We start from the raw sequence: 19,043 nt of genomic DNA on the forward strand, positions 1-19,043 counted from the left end.
GGGGTCAAAGTTCACATACGCGAGACGGATAAAATTTTGCGAACGATCGCGATTATCGGTATCAGCAGGTGGGTGTGTGCTGGAAGGGTAGGAATGAATACCTGAGTTCATTTAAGACGAAAGATGGATTACCCGGCTCCAGGAGATCAAGCGACCAGAGAAGATGACTATGTTCAGGACGACTCGATGGAATCAACGGACGCCACGATGGAGGTGGACGTCAGTGGAGAAAATAGCAGTCCGTGCAAAGAAATTGATAGCATTAGCAGTGATGACGTTGTTATCGTAGACGATGATGATGACGACGAAGTCATACCCGTTGAAGTGGAGGTGCAGGGGGAAGAACTACGAGAAGTTGCGGCCGGGAAATTAACAATATCGGAGGCAGTAGCGGAACATGATGTTATTGTCATTGAAGATAGTACGGAAGAAGAAGAGGAAGAAGAAGAAGAAGAAAAACTTGAAAAAGATGAACCAAGTGATATGAGTGAGGAGAAAGGTGAAGACCAAGAAAAGGAAGATAATAAAGCAGACGACAGAAATACTGAAGTAGAGTCTTCGATTGAATTGCCGGCAAAAACTAAAATCAATTTCCAACAACCTACAGACATAGTGCAAGACCTGAATGCCGGTGAGGTTCGTTGGTATTACAGAGAATCGAAAGAAGATAGAAAATGGAGCCATTTTATTGGTTATGACTCATTACAAATTGAATGGAAGTACAGACAAATCCATTTTCATAGCGCAAAAAATGATGACAATGTTGACATGATTATTGTCAGAGGGGGTCTTTATGAAGTTGATGTTGTCTCGAAAAAATGTTACCCAATATACTGGGAAGGTGAGTATATTGAAGTCAAGCTAAAAAAAATTTTATTTATTTATTTATATATTTTTTTGTATATCTTGATAGTTAATTTCAAATGGCATATTTTTATGTATGCTGACTTGCATACTTTGCATAATATTTTCAAACATATTTTAGAGCAGGGAATTTCTCCCTAGCCACCAGACTCGGCCAACTTTAATATTAATACTTGATGTAATTAATTATTTATTTGCAATTTAGAGATAATATTTTTACTCCACTATCAATGCTATGATTATATATAAGTATTTTCTAATAGCAAATGGTCATGAAATTTAATGGTATTTTGATATTAAAGCTACCGTAAGCTGATGTTGCAGACAAGATAAATGAGATAATTGATGAAATTCTAACCGTTATGATTGTGGCGCTAGTTTTGCATTCACTCTTCATATTTTGTGTAATTGTTCAGCTGTCTCATTAATTTTGATAATGGTATTCAGTCAACACAGCACACATTGTATTATTTGTTGCCATCATTCATTCATTCATTTAAAATTTATGGTAGAGTAAAGTATGCTTCCTGACCATTACAAAAAACAACTGAAGGGTGAAAATGGAAAGATGTTATACAATATTACTGTAATTTGAGTGAAATTTTGCACAAATGTTGTTCAAATGTAACTCTATCTATATACACAAGTAATTCTATGAGTAATTTAAAATGCAGACATTATGTGGTATGAAACTGTTATTATTTTTTTTAGTTCAAGCTTATAATGCATATTGACACATAGTACATGGAAAAAATTACTGTGATATTTAACTTTCCAGAAATATGTACATCATAACATGTATCTTAAATCTGGTGTAGGGAACATACACATATTCAATAACATATATGCTAGTAAAGCAATGGACAAAAGCAATTATGAAAAATTAACAATTCATTATTAATTTACAGATATGTAATTTAGTAATACTTTGAGATGTCTGTATACATGTACTAAATTTGTCTAGAAATGTGTCAATTTTTTTTTCTTATTTCAAAATTATCTGTTCAGGTTCACTTATTTCTGCATTATTAGTTCAGAATGATGGTAATTATTTTAGTTCAGACAGCCTGCAGCCCTAATACCAGATTATAGTACTCTGGGTACTGATATATTACATTTAGAACTGAAATGGCATGCCCTTTTTAGAACATTTGAACTAATTTAACAAAAATGACAATATGCAAGTGGTCCTAAAGTCGGGGTTGGGGGTTGTGGAAGGAATCACTATTACAATGTATGTTCTTTAAACTTTGGTTATACAAAGGAATGATATTTAGGGTTAGGGGTAGTTCAGAGTTAGGCCCCATAACATAAAGCTGATTTGTGTTATCCATCACAATTCTACTCTTGTCATTCTTTTTATCATTGCTTATTCATATCTAAGTTGTGTTTTATTGTTGTCTAGCTGAAGCAGTTGATGTTATGCGAGGAACATGGTTCTATGATGCAACATTGCAACCTTTAGAGGAAAGTCTAGCAAATGGGATAGAAGAAGGACACCTTGAAAAATTTCGGGGACAGAATAAGCATAATCCACCTGAAACACTCAACATAAAGGGAAATAAACCAAGTAAGTGTCTGCTGCCTTATCACTGAAAAAGCAAATTATTTTTTTCACAAATTTTTTTCATAAGTCGCAAGAAGTAAGTTTTACTGGGGAAAGTAAAAACAGAGTTGGTTGAAGACCAATCATGAAGAAGCTTAATTTGCATTGCTTATGCAACAATCTCAATAATTAAGTCCCTATCACTGTCACTATGTATGAATATGTTTGTATGCGATATACTTGGATAACATGTGTAAGCATGCATTTTAAAAATGTGTACCTTTAACCCTAAAGTTTATGTAACTGTTCTAAATCACACAATGACTCAAATGCAGTAAATCAAAAGATAAATAGAAAATGAATAAATGAATAGAAACAGTTTTCATTACCTGAAATAGAATTTTAAAACATAGTTGCATCATGAAAATAATAATTTGATTGATTGTGACACCATAATTTCCACTCCATGCACTACACATACATTGCTATGTACACTTGAGAATACGTCAACCATCTTGTTCTATTTTTGACCCTATAGCATGAGGTAAAATGCTATTTCAGGTATGAGAAATTATAAAACTTTATTCATATGGGCTTTTTCACTTGAAAATATATATTTATGAAAACTTGCTATAAGTCTCAGCATAGGTTTCCACATGTATGTACAATTAAAAAAAAAAATACCAATGTGTTATAACATTCATGATTATTTAAGATACACACAATGTGTAATGATTATTGTCACATGACAATCACAGCCATAATGATAAAATAGACATTCTGAATTCACCAAAGTACCATTACTTCAGTCCATCTGGTGCATTTAATAATTGCATGAGAACAGGTTGTCTGGAATGAAGTCAAACAGACTTAATGTAGGGTTATTTTTAAGGTACCATATGCTGCCTTCCTTCTAATCAAAGTCCTTGAATAAATTCCATTACTATTAATTCATATGCCCTTTGACTCCTCATTGATAATTATGATAATTCAACAAGGTGTAATTTTCTTAAACATGAAATTTTTATCATAACTGTCGATTCAGAATGAGTTTGTACACTATACATGCGTCCTTCGTTAATCCATGAATTGTATGGATTGGTACCACCTTGTTTAATGTTATACAACCAGGGATGAGGTCGACAAAATTAGCTTGACTATTATGTAAATTACACTATGAATCTAGACAAAATAACCAACCACTATATTGTTGTGACTAGCTGATATGAAGCAGATAATATGTACGCTGAAGTTACAAATTCCTGACAAATTCTGAGAGAAAGTAATGTCATTTTCATTTGAATGAATGTTTTTCTTGGAGGCTTTTTGAATGACTATTTTTGTTAATACCACTCTGTCAAAAATTATTCATCGACACCTTTAGTTACAAAATAATGATGACATCTAGTGATTTTAATAATAAAAATAAATTCAATATTTACTTCCAACTTTTAACACTTGAATTAGAATAACATGTAAATATAATTATGCATACATTCAAACCTATTGTTTTGTTTTGTTTTGTTTTGTTTTGTTTATAAAAAAATTGGACATATAGCAGTTTGTCAGATAATGTCAGTTTTAGATAATGACTGGTTTATGTTTTAATTTCAGTACTTCATCACCTCAAAATGAAAGATACACATGTTGACTGGAACAGTATACAGGATGTATTCCTGTACAGTGACACTACGAGATCCAAGTTAGCCAGATCCATTGGTACTAGTTTTGGATTATCAAAATGTAAGTCATACTTTTAATATGTAGTTTACCAGAAATTACTAGATAAAATATTTCTTTGGATGTAGTATTAATTCTTGTGTTTCCCTTAGATTTGTTGTGTGTTTTACATTTCTCACATGCGTGTACAACTTGAGAAATTTGCAATTACTTCCATAAATATTACATCGGTACACATTAACATTTATTCTATGTTGTCCTATTTACAATATAGAAAAATGTAAATGTCTTAGGATTGGTATATAAGTGAAGTAGAAAGATATTACCTATTAATATTTCAAGATTTTTGATGTTTTTTTGACACATACAATGTAGAATTTTTCCATACGAATTGATGAAAGCATATTTTCCATTGATTACGTTTGTATTTCACCTGATTTGATAATCAGCTTCATCTAGTGGTACCAGGCTAAGGCGTGGATATTGTTTGGAAGCTGCATTAGATGACAAACCACCTCCTATATCACATCTAGTGTTTGTTGTTCATGGTATTGGTCAGAAGATGGATTCTAGCAGCATTGTCAAGAGTTGTGCTGAGTGAGTATTAAAATAAGTACATTCTTGACATCTGTTTATAAACAATTTAATATCATATAAACAAAGATGTTATTGATACATGTATGCCTTCAACATGTTTGAAGGACTACATTGTCAACTATTTCATGCATTTTCCTTGTTTTGTGACATTAGATTCCAAGTACATCTTTTTCTATGTTCCTTGCTGAGTATAAATGCACTTAAATGACAGCAAACTGATGTCTGAAAATAAAGAAGAAAAACTATTAGAATAAAATAACCATACAATATGTATGTGAAATGGATAATGCCATTCTTTCATGATTTGAATCCATTGAGTAGATGATAAAAATATCAGCTTGCTTGATTTCCAGTCTAGTACCTAATCCAAACAAATACAATCATGATATTTCAGTTTAGTCATAAATTATAGGGCACATTATTTTAGCAAACTAATTTCCCAAACTCTTTTCTCTTCTTGTACTGAATATCTGCAATAAACATTTTTCAAACGTCATGATAAGGACATTTGATTAAGGCTACATCCTTAGGATAAGATGCATTATAAGATGTAGACAATTTGTCAGGTGATATTTTATATTATCACTTACCAAAGCATGTTTTCAACAACTTTATAAAACATATTACATAAGGAACAAAATGTGAACTAAAACCTTCATATGTATAAAAGAATTGTCCTTACATAAATTGTCACAATAATGAGGGTTTATTTGTTAAAAGAGAGGAATAAGTGAGTAAAATTTACCTAAGTTTCCAAGAGTATTTAACAAGGTTCATCACAATCACATTATGTTGTAGCACGTAGGAACTGATATATACCCACCCCCCACTTTGATTGTAAAGTTTCTTGCTCCAGTTCAGGTGTATTCCATGTTTTCCATTTCCGTACAGTTTGAGAGCAACATCCAACAAAATGATCAACAAACATCTTCCAAGCCTCTTTGATCCCATGTGTACTAAAAGGGTAGAATTTCTGCCTGTTGAGTGGCGATCCAAACTCAGGTTGGATGGTGACATGGTAGAGGCAGTTACACCTCATAGACTGAGAGGTCTACGTGCTGTTCTCAACTCAAGTGCAATGGATATTATGTACTATACTGGTCCTTTGTACAGATCTGAAGTAGGTGCTAAACCTTGCCTTCCTTGTATATTACAATGAAACTTTTGGTAACTTTTCAAGATATCATTTGAAATTCTGAATAATTAATATAATGTACATATATAAAAAGGTACATTCATTTTAATATAAAGTTTTGAATATTTTTATATCAATTTTTTTTTAAATCCTATGCACATCAAAATTTTCATTTGAATTGTAAAACGTAGAACTCCTTTAAAGTTTATATGAATATAAGTTGAAAAATTGTTCCTCAATCAAAAGTCTATGCAATCATCATTAAATATGTACTCACCTAACATTTCTGTGTTATAAAAATAGTATCTTATTATAAGATTTGAAGAGATAATCTTTTATAATGTTAATAATTCATACTTAGAAATCTTATGTTTAAGTCAAGGCTTCCCAGCTTCTGCCTCTATGTACCGTCTATCATTCAAAAGCAATTTTGGTAAAACTACCACATCTACCTACATACACATGTAAATGAAATAGCTTGCAGACATGTGAATAATGTTTTAGATTACAGATGTGGATAGGATGTTATGAGAAGACATGTCATTCATGAATAAATGTTTACTGTGCATGCTATTGCTGTCATCATCAGACATGTCATCACTCCCACACGCAAACATTTGATATACTCACCTTAGGCCTTTTTGACTGAAGTATATAATGTTTACCATAAAATGTACACAAATGAGTTTTCCTCAGAATTTATCTTGTAACATGATATTGTCATGTTATATTTCAGATTGTGCGAGGATTACAATCAGAACTGAACCGACTGTACAAAATGTTTTGTGAGAGAAATGAAGGGTTTGAAGCAAACAATGGCAAGGTGTCTGTCATATCCCATTCTCTAGGTAGTGTTATAACATATGACATCATCACAGGATGGAATCCAATTCATCTATATGACCAGTATCTGATGCATGAACAGGGGAAACATCCTGATATAGACGAACTTGATCCACAGCATGAAGCACTTGCACAAGAACTCAACAGTCTCAGAAAAAGGTAATAAATTGTTATCTTCTTTTTTTCATTGGGAAATGAAAGGTGAAGCCCCTGAAGGGTAATTCTGAAGTTTAATCACTAGAGATATTGATTTGTCTCTTTATTTGCACACACACATCTGATAATGTAGACTGTGTGAAGTACACACATATGCTCTGAAGTTCAAACACTTGAAATCGATACTTATGTCTCTCTTCTTAATCCATCACTTTTTGTAGTCAGGATTGTCTCGTCCAAATTTTGTCAAGTACAAGAACTCATAACTTTGACTGTTTAATGAGAAAACAGAAATAACTATCTGTAGTAGATGTGAGTACATGTATTGGTATGTACTTGTACAATAGACCATCTGTATGGGGTTAAGATTTTAGTCAAATTACTTTCTCAGACAGATTAATTTCGGGTATGATTTTTTATAAAATGGATAATAATATTCATAGCCTCACTTTGTGTATTGTATTTATAGTGTATCATACCAGTCTGTTTATATGTTGTAAAATTAACACTGTTTCAGTAATAATACTTTAATGAAAATTTAGTTACCCAACAAATAGACATCGGAGACAGACTGCAGAAAACTGTTCAAACTACTCAATTTTTCATGGAAAACATGAAATTTTTAACATTTTCACAAGCTTTAGATTATCATGTGTATTGCAGTTATGATTATGTGTTGATATCTCTTTGTAGGAGTTCTGTCATAGTTACAAAGCGTATTTCAAATTTTACATTCGTTGTAACGCTTTCTCTAAATGTCTTTTAGCATGCTTGAACTCCATAAAGAATTATTCAATAGTTAATGCTATATGAATATAAATGTCTTCGTGATTAACTCATAATACCCCGTAAAGCTTTCAGTGCCTATGTTATTTTAGATCTCATCTCACACAACCTTAATACTCACCGGTACATTTATTACTTTAAAGCTGTTACAATCTATATGATTTCAAAATAATTAATTAAGTAGTCAGGACACCACACTTAGTATTCACCACAGGCCTTATATGTCTATAGAGAGATGTAAATGTCAGCCCAAATCAATCACTGCTACTTCATATTCATTGTAGTCTTTAGAGTTCACTATTCTGATTCATCTCACCTCAGATTGCTCAGTTATTTTAGCTTTCTAGCATCTATAAATAAATAATCATGACCTTTTAGGACTGTATCACGTCAATGCTAATCTCACTACTGGTTCCTTAATATTGAGGCAAGAAATACAATGAATTTTCCAGCAGAAGGGACAGTTTATACTCATCTCATTTCACTTGTTATTAGAAATTTCAATACAAATTGATATCCTGAAAAACATCTGTTGACTAATCGAAATTAATTTTATTTTCAGATAACAGATTACATACTTCCAATTTGTTCATGAATTATGTATTTTTCATCAATTTCCATGTCAATGCAAGGAAGGCTTTGTAAAGTCAAACTTTGTAACTGTTATTTTGCATTGAAGTTATTTATTATTTAATCATTCCTTCATTATTCATTCATTCATTTATTTTATTTTTTTATATGTTTGTTCATTTATTTAGTTAAATATGTATTTAGTTTTTAAAAGTAATATTTAGTTATTTTATTTAGTTATTTCAAGAAAAAAAGAACACATACCAAATTCCAGTGGACAGAAAACTGAATTCACTGTATTGACAGAGACATGTAAAAATCTTGTTTAGATGTAGATTACTACGCAACATAAGTGTGTTGTTTTGATCAATTCAAGCATATGAGAGTGGATGAACAGCAATCTTATCATACAGGTAAAATAGCAAGGGATCGCCGAACAACTGTGCGTATCATACACATTTTATGTTCCCTAAGAACAATTTAGATAGATAAGAAACTGGCTTCCCACAGACCACTCAATACAAATATAAACAACATCAACCAACCCCTACTGATACACAGACACACAGACATCGTCCTTGGAACAAACAAGCTATTGAAAGTTATTGCATTACAGGTTCAGATTTTGACACATACATGTGTATTGATTCAAAGTTACAAGTGATATGTCTGTACACATACAGTGCCTGCTTGTCGGCAGGAATGTGGAGTTGTTTATATTTGTAATGAGTGGTCTGTGGGAAGCCTCTTTCTTATCTCTCTAAATCTTATCTCATAAAATGTGCATGATACACATAGTCGTTTGGCAATCCCTCGCTGGTTTACCTGTATGTGCAGACAATGTCACAATTCTTTGTCATTTATTTTTTCAGAGTGGATGAATTGGAATCACAGTTATTGAGTACCAACCAAGTTGCAGCTGTTGCCAGAATGCCTATTCTCAATTTTAAAGTAAGTTATATAATAATTGTTTGGTTCCGGTTACTTGACAACAAGCTTTTCACTGCCGATCCGAAACTTATTTTTATGTATTGAAGAGAAAAATAATAAAATCACAGAAATTGTGAAGTCTCACAAGAAATAGTGGATGCGGAAACTGTCATCAACTTAAAATGATACTTTAAAACTCTTCTTCCAACTGTAATGGCCATACATCTGATAGGAAGAAATAACCAACACAGAGACCATTTGGAAAACAATGGAAAACCTAAACTAGACACTCACACATGAAAAAAATATATAATAAAATAAAATAAAAAACTACCTACCCCAAGTAAGACGCAACTTGATCGGCTGTGTGTCTCTCACTGAGTAGAAATTTGTTTGAATGGGTGCCATCTCAGATGTAGAGGAGGCGATGAGGCTAAAAAATGTAAACATGTACCAAGAAGGTCAATTCAGGCAAAATAACGAAGGTAAAATAGCAATGAACGATTAGCCGACATCTACATCGGATTTTAATCTTATTGAGCATGGATAAGAAGGAAAGATTATCATGAAAGAAAAGACTTATTTTGAGAGTAGCACTTTATTCTCAGTCAGAAAAATTGCTGAAAAAAAGGTGATCAGATTCTATACTATGTTTATAAAAAGTATTATTGAAGGTAATTTTTCATGAGAGTCTTTCTAATATGAATATTGTTAATTGTTGCAGGTTGAGAATCTGTTCTGTCTGGGTTCCCCTCTGGCAGTGTTTCTATCAATGAGAGGAATACGTCCACAGGGTAGAGGCAAACAAGACATTATCCTTCCAAAATCTCAGTGTAAAAGACTTTTTAACATCTATCATCCAGCAGACCCAGTGGTGAGTACAGGAGAATATGTTGTTTTATATTAGGAAAGTCTTTAAAACTGTATTAACTTTTGTGAATATCAATTTAGTTAATATTGTTTATTTTGATAACAACATTAGAACCTAATATTTTTGCTGCAACAACCTTTCATTTGGTGCCTTGATGATGTGCTGTTTTCAGAGCTAAACCACATTTATTATCTATAACATTTCTTCTCTGTTGTTGTAATTTTCTGATTTTCTGCAGGCATATAGGATAGAACCTCTTTTAATCAAACACTATCATACAATAATGCCTTTGAAGATCAACTCCAGTGACTCAAGCAAACAAAAGAAGTATGAAGGCATGATGATGATGGCATATCCATCCGCTAAGGATAAACCTAAAGAAATGCAGTCACAAGGAGGAAGCATAGAGATGCCAGACATGCTGGCAGCTAGTAATCATGACGATACATCTAGCAAGAAATCTCCTAAATCATCAGGTAAGCACTAAATTAGGAATGACATTTCAATAGTTAAGACAGTTTTCAGTAATTTTTTGCATCGTACAATGAAAGTGATTTTATTACATAACTTTTCTCACATCTAAAGTAGTGTAAGAGCATGATAACATAGAACTAGACTCAGAAAGAAATAGTCAGTCACTCAGTCAATCAGAAGATACCCAAAACTAGCATTACACAACTTTGATGGTGACAAAACAAACATATAGGTATTGCTTATCACTGAAGCTGAACATAGGAAAAAATATGACTTGGAGGACAAGTCACAAATAGGACAACTGATCATGTTTACTGTTAACTGACTAGCACTTTTGCAACTCATGTAGATACATGTAGATAGATAGATTTAAATGTCTCATATCAACAAGGATTGTGGTCAAATATATAGCATGGCATGTGTGTGTGACTGATATTGTGTGTATTATAATAGATTTTGTATCTCAGTAACTGTGTGTTATAATAGATCTGTATCTTTGTCTGACACCTTTATTGCATTCTAACCATCATTTTCCACCCAACTTTTTATCCTAATCTTCATTCATGAAAGACGAGGAGACAAGTTCTGACCTAGAAGATGTAGACCATTCTGAATACTATGACTATGAGCACCCTGACAACACATATACAGCCATCTCTTCTACTACCTCTACTGCCTTCACTGTTTGTAACACTAGTCACAACTGTATAATAAGCAGTCAGCTAACTTCTTCCAGTCCTGCTGCAGCTAGTTGTGATAATAGTCCACAGAACTCACCCATCAGTCCTGTGAGATATGTTGCTTCTAGTATCTTTGCTGTTAATTCTTCCAGTCCTGCTAAAGTTCAAGATAATAGTAGTCCACAGACATCCCTAGCTTCTAGTGTGGCAATGACTACCGGTAGAGATAGTAGTAGTCCTCAGAAATCACCAGTCAGTCCGCTGAGATCTATCACTTCTAGTCTCTTCACTGTCAATGCTTCAAGTCCTGGTACAGCTAGTCAAGATAGTAGTAGTCCACAAAAATCACCCATCAGTCCTGTGAGATCTGTGGCTTCTAGTCTGTATACTGTCAATGGTAGTCCATTGAAGCAGTGTTCATCCTATCCCATCCTCTCCTCTGTCTATGATGAAATGTCAGCTAGTATCTCTGCATCTGTTACAGGTAGACTAATCAACACAATTCCACTTGTGTTCTCTGTTTGGTGTATAGTCTAATATTGTGTTGTCTTTTGTATTTGTGTGGCTTGCTCTGCAATATTTTCAGCTGTAGTGTACCCACTGTAGAATACTTTATTTTCAAAGGAATGTACCTCAGTTCTCACTGAAAATCATCAAAACCAAAATCTGCTTGCAGTTTATTTAAATCTTCTTGGCGATTATACTCATTGACTCATGAAGAGATGAATTGAAGGTGTTGGTAAATCCATCTTGAATTCGCAATTGAAAACAGAGAGCCAAAAAATAGGAAATATTGCTCCAAACGAAAATAAAGTATTCTACTATATTGTAAACAATGTGCACTGTACCTTGTTGTCTATACACACTTATTGAATGTTTGTGAGTGGTAGATGTGATAAAGAATACTGTAACCTTCAGCACAAATAATATTTGTTTATACATTTACATACTCTGTTATTCTTTGTATAACACTCAGTTCGTGTCACATAATTATTTCAGTTCTTTTAGGTTTTGCTGTTCAAAGAATTATATTTTCATTTGCAGGAATCTATAATGAATCATCCCCTCATATCAAGACTTTGGTTTCCTTCATCTTTTACTTTCATCTCATCTTTTGTAGCAATGTGGTGTACATTTCTTGAAATCAGCATTGAATTTTTTTTCCTGCTGTGTATATATGCTTGTCGATTGCAATATGTGTTTTAAGTTCTCAGTGTATAGCTTGCTTGTACATTTTGGGACAGCATTAGATGTTACAAATGAGGAAATAATTCTTTATATCTTTTGATAATGATTCTGTCAGTGTGTAGCTCTTTGCCTTTGATCATAAATTTCAATGAATAATGTATTGAAATGGTAAAACAAATGTTTCAAGTGCTGTTATGTGTCAAGGACAGGAAATAGATGTATGTAAATTGCACACTATATAGACATGTTTGCTGTGTGATTTATCACATAAATTCAAAAGAAGTGAATGCACATAATATTACTGTCTGCTACTTCTCATTACATCGTTGTCAAAAAATTATAATAATGTCAGTTTATTGCCAAAGCAATTACGTGAATCCGACTGGAAAGATAGAACAATAATTTGTGGCCAATCATAAATATTGATTAACAAAATTATCCATAACTCAAATGTCTATAATTAATTGCTCTATGCAGTGAAGGACAACAGTGGAGCAAAAAAATGACCATGTCAATTTTGTTATTTTGATATTATAGTTGTATTAAAAAAAAATATTAATGCTATAATTTATATTCACATTTAGGTAAGTTATAGACCAGAGTTTGCATATTCAGTTTCTTGATTTAATAATACCAACATTTTTGCTGTCGAAAACTCCTGAATATGAATTCATATATTTTCAAAAAGTGTTTAATCATCAATATTGTAATATTTCTATATTGTTTTTGAATGAGGTCAAATTAAAATTAAATTTGACATGACATGGTTGATATGTGAATTAGTAATACACACACCTTATCATTGAGAAGGTTGACATGGATGTTATTATCTGAACCACAAAGATAACATTCCCAATTCATAGCAGTATGTATACTAAACATTCAACTGACTAAAATTGAATTCACTATAAAAAAATAAAAGAATTTAGCTAGAAAGCACATTAAGAGATTGACTATATCAAATAGGATAAATTCAAAAGGGGTAATACTTTTAAATGAAAAGTTTTGAGAAAATAAACTTAAATTGATGCCTCCCCGTTGGTTAAAATTTTCACAATAGGTGTAAGAGGCAGAATTTAAAATATGCATTATATGAAGGATTTGACATTTATGGTGATTTGTACACAATATTTTGACTATGAATCATATCTAGTAAAGCCACGGAATGATAGTGTCCAGGTTACTGAATCCTATTTGTTATGTCATAACCCCAAAATAGAAACAGTTTAAACAACTAAAAATACTGACAATACATATTTTTGTAGGGTGTTATTGGAAACACAACATCTACTTTTAGTTTTGCCATCTGTGTCATAGTGTACTGTTGATGATAGAATTATCATGGTATTAATGTAGTGTTACATTTGTAATATGGGTCAAATTTTTGGAGTAATTTTACCAAGAATTAACGTAGCATTAATTTTTGTCAGATTTTTGAAGTAATTTTACCAAGAATTAATGTAGTGTTAATTTTTGTCAGGTTTTTGGAGTAAATTTACCAAGAAGACAGATGAGACAAATCCAGAACTACAAGTGTTGGAAAGTATGAAAGAAATAGCAGCAAATGATGAAAGAGAAGTAAGAAATGAGAAAGGAATCCCAGTCAGTATGGAAAGTGTTGGTGAGTACAATTGCTATGGTTACAAAGTCCTCAAGCTATATCATATCAAATTAGCTGAAAAGTTAATTCAATCATTGCAATTAGATGATGCAAATAAAAAAAAAGATGCAAATAATAATGTCTTATATAAATGAATTTTCTAAAGAAAAGCATGATGACTGCCAAAGACTTTATTTCATTCAATGACTTCAAATAGAAACATGTTACCTGTTCTCAATGCAATCAGTGTCATCTTGCTGAAAAGTTGATTCAATCATGGAGATTAAAATGTAAAAATTTGAGCAGCATCATACTTTTAATGAGTTGGCTAGACATGCTGAACAAAAGAATGATGACTAACAAAATTTACTTCATACTTTAATAGCCTAATGATTTCACATATACCGGTATGTTTCCAGTTGTCAAGGTAATCAGTACCTCCCTACAACAACCAAACATTCAATCAAGGAAATTAATTATAAATATATGAACAGCATCTTATTTTAATGAGTTAACTAGAATGGCTGGAAAAAAAAGCATAATGGCTTACAAAAACTTATTTCATATGTTATTTTGAAACGAAAACCTTGTAAAATTGAAAAAAAAAATGAGAAGATAACATCATTTGAATTAAAATTTGATAAATTTGTTGAGGAAATGTAGTAGGTCAGATTAGATATTACATATATTAGATATTACATATATCTCTGGAACTAAAACATTTAGATGTAAATTTCAATTTTATTGACTATCTGCAGAAAGTACTTCAGTCAGGATAGACACAAAAGTGTCATCAATGTCTAGCCACAGACTCTTTACAAATACTAAATAGATTTCAATATTGTGTTTGGAACAGAAGTTTAATTTGATATTATGATTTACCAACACACATGAATTTTCATTGAGCTACTAAATAGGTTGATGAAGTATTTTCCATGCTGTGATGATTCCTATTCCAAGTCAATTCCATTTTTGTCTTCCTTTAAATACCAAAGTGATTGAATTTAAGAATAAAGATCATCTGAGTCTAAACCCATTACATGTTATAAAGATGAGAGCCTTCACTGTCAGATAATGTTGTACTCCCTACAGAAATTAAATTACATTACAATCAAGCTGGAGGAGGTGGAAGGATATAACAGAATATTGGATGATAACATGTTTAACATAACTAAATAAATGAGATATTCTTAGATTACCTGTCCTCAAAGTTATCTCTTGCTTCTCACAAAACTAATGCATCATTTTACATTTAGCGGGGATTGCATTTTATAAATTTTGCTTACTTCTGTCAAGCCGACACAAAGATGGAATGTTACATAGTCTCAGTTGATGTTTTCAATAATGCTGCACTTATTGCTATCTCTCTATACAAAATAACTTGCATCGCTTGCACAGTGCCAAATTTTTTTGTGTAGTGTTCTATGGTCAACAAATTTTTAGATATTTTCAGAACAATGAATAGATATTGAGGTTCTATTTTCTAAGACATCACCTGATAATTTTTTTCATAATACGTATATGACTGTTATATATATGTGGTATACTGTAGGATGATGTTCTCTTGAAATTCCTAGTTTAAGAAAACATGCATTATGTAGAGTACAAGAGAAAATATAAAAGGCATATTTTTACTTGACTTAACAGTAGGTGAAATGATATATTAATGACTAAAGTACCATGTAATTAGATAAATGGAATATTTACCCTGAAAAGGCAGACAAGTTTATGAAATGATAGAATAGAATAGAATCTTTATTGCATCCATTAAGAAAACTGCATTTCTTCTTTGGATTTTCTTCAATAAGTGTTTGGTTCTAAAACAAACTAGTAAATATATATGATATGATATGACATGACATGACATGACATGATTTGATGTGATAAACAAGTTTTACATAGTGCCTAGTAGTACCCACTGTTAGTGCTCACTGGCACTTTAATGTAGTTTCTTAAAGGCTCCAATATGAGGTACAGTATGATTAGCAACCTGTTGAGAGTTGCAGTGGCATGACCTATCACTGTAGAATTTAAGTCTGGTTGTAGGAAATTTTACTGAAGTGCAGCGATCTTGTTTAGTCCTATACACAGAATCTAAGTAAAAACCATTATTAAAAGTTTCACCAGACACCATTAGTTTATGGTAAATTCATTTTTTTGTATATAAAAATATGCCAACTATAAGTCCTACCCTATAATTATTGTGTAATTATGTTGTTGTATTGTAGTATCCCATTATATTGTATTTCATTTTAAAATGTGCGTGTTTGCAATGTTTTCTTTCTTATTTGCATATCCATTCAATGTACACCTGTAGCTTCAATATACAAGGATGCCCATTTGTATCAAGGTAATTCAGTAGTACAGTTAATGTAATCCCATTTTTTTTCTGCATGCTTAGCTTAGCTCAGCTCTTCCTACATCTATCCTGTCTTCTTTTCTTTCCTTTTTACACCTATCCTGATTTTTCAGTTTTCATAGTTTTGTCTTGTTGGATCATGTTCAGAAAGGCCTGTGTTGAAATACTTTCGATGTAAAAGAACAGAAACCAATCGATTATCCTTAAAAGTTTAAATAGATATCTATCATAGAGAAATAAACCGCAATGGTATAATTGTGATATTCATCTCCCTCAAAACCCTCCAAAAGATATGAAAAGAAATCTAATTTTCTAGTACCTCTCAGTAATTGCAGCAACTAAAAGAAAGGAGCCCCCAGTGGCGAGTTTGTCCACTCAGCATTAGTGTTACTCTTTCACCATCAGAAGGTTGGAGGGAGCCCTCAATGTTGAGTTTGCTGTCTGTACAGTGTAGCTGTAGTGACATTTGATACATTCCAATGTTGCCAGGCTTGTGACCTCATTCACTCACTGATTTATGCCAGTTGTAAAAACTGTAATTGAAGTGACTTTACAAGTAAACTGTTATAGAAAGCTCTATGAGTAAAACTATCTATTGACAGTGTAGATCACCAACAAATCTAATGTGTTTGGTTTACGTATGGGCAAAAAAGAAAAAAACAAATACAAGAAGTTTAGATGACCCAACCCAACACGAATCATTGAGAAATAGAGTGATGTTATGATGAGAAATACCTCACAAATAGTGCAAAACCGTTTAGAAAATGCGACAGCAACAAAACTTCCTTTATATGTAGCCTTGTTTTGAAAGTCTCACAAAATTTTCAAAACAGTTTATTGAGAAGGTACAACAATAGCAACAAAAGTCCCTTCTATGTACCCTTGCTTGAAAGTCTCCTGAGTCTACTGTTAAAAGTTTACTGAGACACAACAACCGCAAAAATGTCTTTGTACCCATGCACTTTGTTTGAGCGGTAATAGTTCACAGCGTCACAGACATTGTTTTCAATAGCCTCACAAAAAATCACATATTTTGGACACATATCTACCAGTGTTCTATGTCTGAATACAAGTAGCATCTGGTGATAGATAAGTGAATATTAAAGTTTTTCTAGTGATGAAAGAGTACATGTGCTAGTAATAACCAAAGGAATCTGTCTTAAAAATAGTGACCATGCATGATGCAGGCAAAAGTGTCTGTCACTAATAAACCAACAGCTGAATCTATCTCTGTAGATGTCTTTTCTGTCTGCTTGAGACTAATTCTTCCATAATTCTGTCTTTCAATTGCCATCATTATTCATAAAATAATACCATGTTTTATCATCATTATGTAATCAAAATATGTAATACATAATTTAGTGTCAGAGTACACTCTACTTTCCTTGTCAGCCTCCATAAAACTGTAAATTACAGTAATATATGCACAACACCATGGAACTTGTTAAGCAGATTCACAGATGACATAGAATTGTGCATGATTAGAGAGACTGCATAATAAAGATGGTGGAAACATGGACAAATATCATGTTTTCTGATGAAATCTACAAGCAATGCCTTCTTGATGGGTGTTGTTTAACCATTTGTCACACATATCATAAGTGTGTGTGGGAATAAGTTCAATGGTGTTGTGACAATTGCTGTATTTTCAGTTGTTTGACCACTCAAGACAAGTATGGAGTAACTATGTTTGGGGTGTTAATTTTTGACTTTATATGAATTCCCACAGAGGTCTTTTCCTGTAACTACTTTTGTTCCCAAATGTATCAAAACATCACACTAAAAAGAATGACAACCAAAAGGCAAGACTTGTCAAGAATGTGTACTAAATAATGTTGAACCCATCTCAGTAAGTTTGCTATGGTCTTAAATCCCCCAGTCATGTTTTAAAGGACATCTGGATATAACATGAAGCATTTCAAAAGTTTCACTCTGATTTGTTAGAAAACAGTTGAAGAAGAATAACTTAGCTTGCCTTTATTATAAATAGTTATAATAATGAAGTATAGTTGGTATGATTTATGAGTAACCCCCCCCCCCCCCACCTTGAATTTCATTATATATATACGGAACCATAATGTTTGACAGCAACCAATCATTAAAACATCATGATAGTTCTTCACCAACATACATCCTTGACATCATCTCCATACACACTGACAATTAAAGTATCTTTTTCTTTTCTCTATGCTAACATCAATTAGAACTGGAGCATCGCATTGATTATGAGTTGAGGGAAGGAACAATGGAGAATGCCTACATATCAGCTGTGACATCACACACTGCTTACTGGACATCAACAGATGTTGCCTTATTTGTCCTCTCACATTTGCATCCTGAATACGTATCCACCTGGGAGTCATGATAGTTGCAAAATGCCAACAATTCAGTAACAACAGAAAAACACTGAATGTGACTTTTGATCTAAAACAACATGCAACTGTAATGTTTCATGTATGTACAACATCGAATTTGTATAACACAAGTTTAATAGTAGTCTGTAAGGTACACCATGTAAGGGCTTCCTCACACGTAGGCCAATGTAAAAAAACAAGGCCATTGCAGCATGATGTATCTTACAGTCTTAACATTAATAGGTATGAAATGTGTTTGCAGGGACCAGTTTATTGAGTCAGATACAAATATATTTATCATCATTGACCACAACTCTTATACAGATAAAAAGTCACTAAATTTATCAGATACTGAAATTGTATTTTTCAATCAGAACTTACACCAAAAACAAAAAGAAATATATTGTGAT

At 32.4% G+C, this 19,043-nt stretch overlaps 1 protein-coding gene across 1 annotated transcript; it reads left to right on the forward strand.

Annotated features, from left to right (window-relative positions):
- The first annotated feature begins 55 nt into the window (after positions 1 to 55).
- On the forward strand, positions 56 to 18,644 carry LOC144453402 (phospholipase DDHD1-like). The gene is made up of 15 exons (XM_078144687.1): positions 56 to 223; positions 290 to 841; positions 2,270 to 2,434; positions 4,025 to 4,153; positions 4,540 to 4,687; positions 5,579 to 5,807; positions 6,559 to 6,824; positions 9,050 to 9,128; positions 9,832 to 9,981; positions 10,217 to 10,454; positions 11,023 to 11,135; positions 11,376 to 11,616; positions 13,801 to 13,941; positions 16,238 to 16,270; positions 18,484 to 18,644. The coding sequence occupies exons 1-15, from the start codon at positions 124 to 126 to the stop codon at positions 18,642 to 18,644; spliced, it is 2,745 nt and encodes a 914-aa protein (XP_078000813.1). The 5' UTR covers positions 56 to 123.
- Positions 18,645 to 19,043: the final 399 nt, after the last annotated feature.

This window comes from Glandiceps talaboti, chromosome 2 (assembly GCF_964340395.1).
Source record: "Glandiceps talaboti chromosome 2, keGlaTala1.1, whole genome shotgun sequence".
Taxonomy (NCBI): domain Eukaryota; kingdom Metazoa; phylum Hemichordata; class Enteropneusta; family Spengelidae; genus Glandiceps; species Glandiceps talaboti.

Excerpts from the sequence above, each read along its gene's own strand:
- LOC144453402 (XM_078144687.1), top strand. The coding sequence starts at position 124 with ATGGATTACCCGGCTCCAGGAGATCAAGCGACCAGAGAAGATGACTAT. Across the intron at positions 4,154-4,539 it reads TAGTTTTGGATTATCAAAAT|CTTCATCTAGTGGTACCAGG; the intron begins GTAAGTCATACT and ends TTTGATAATCAG. Across the intron at positions 11,136-11,375 it reads CTACCTCTACTGCCTTCACT|AAATCACCAGTCAGTCCGCT; the intron begins GTTTGTAACACT and ends AGTAGTCCTCAG.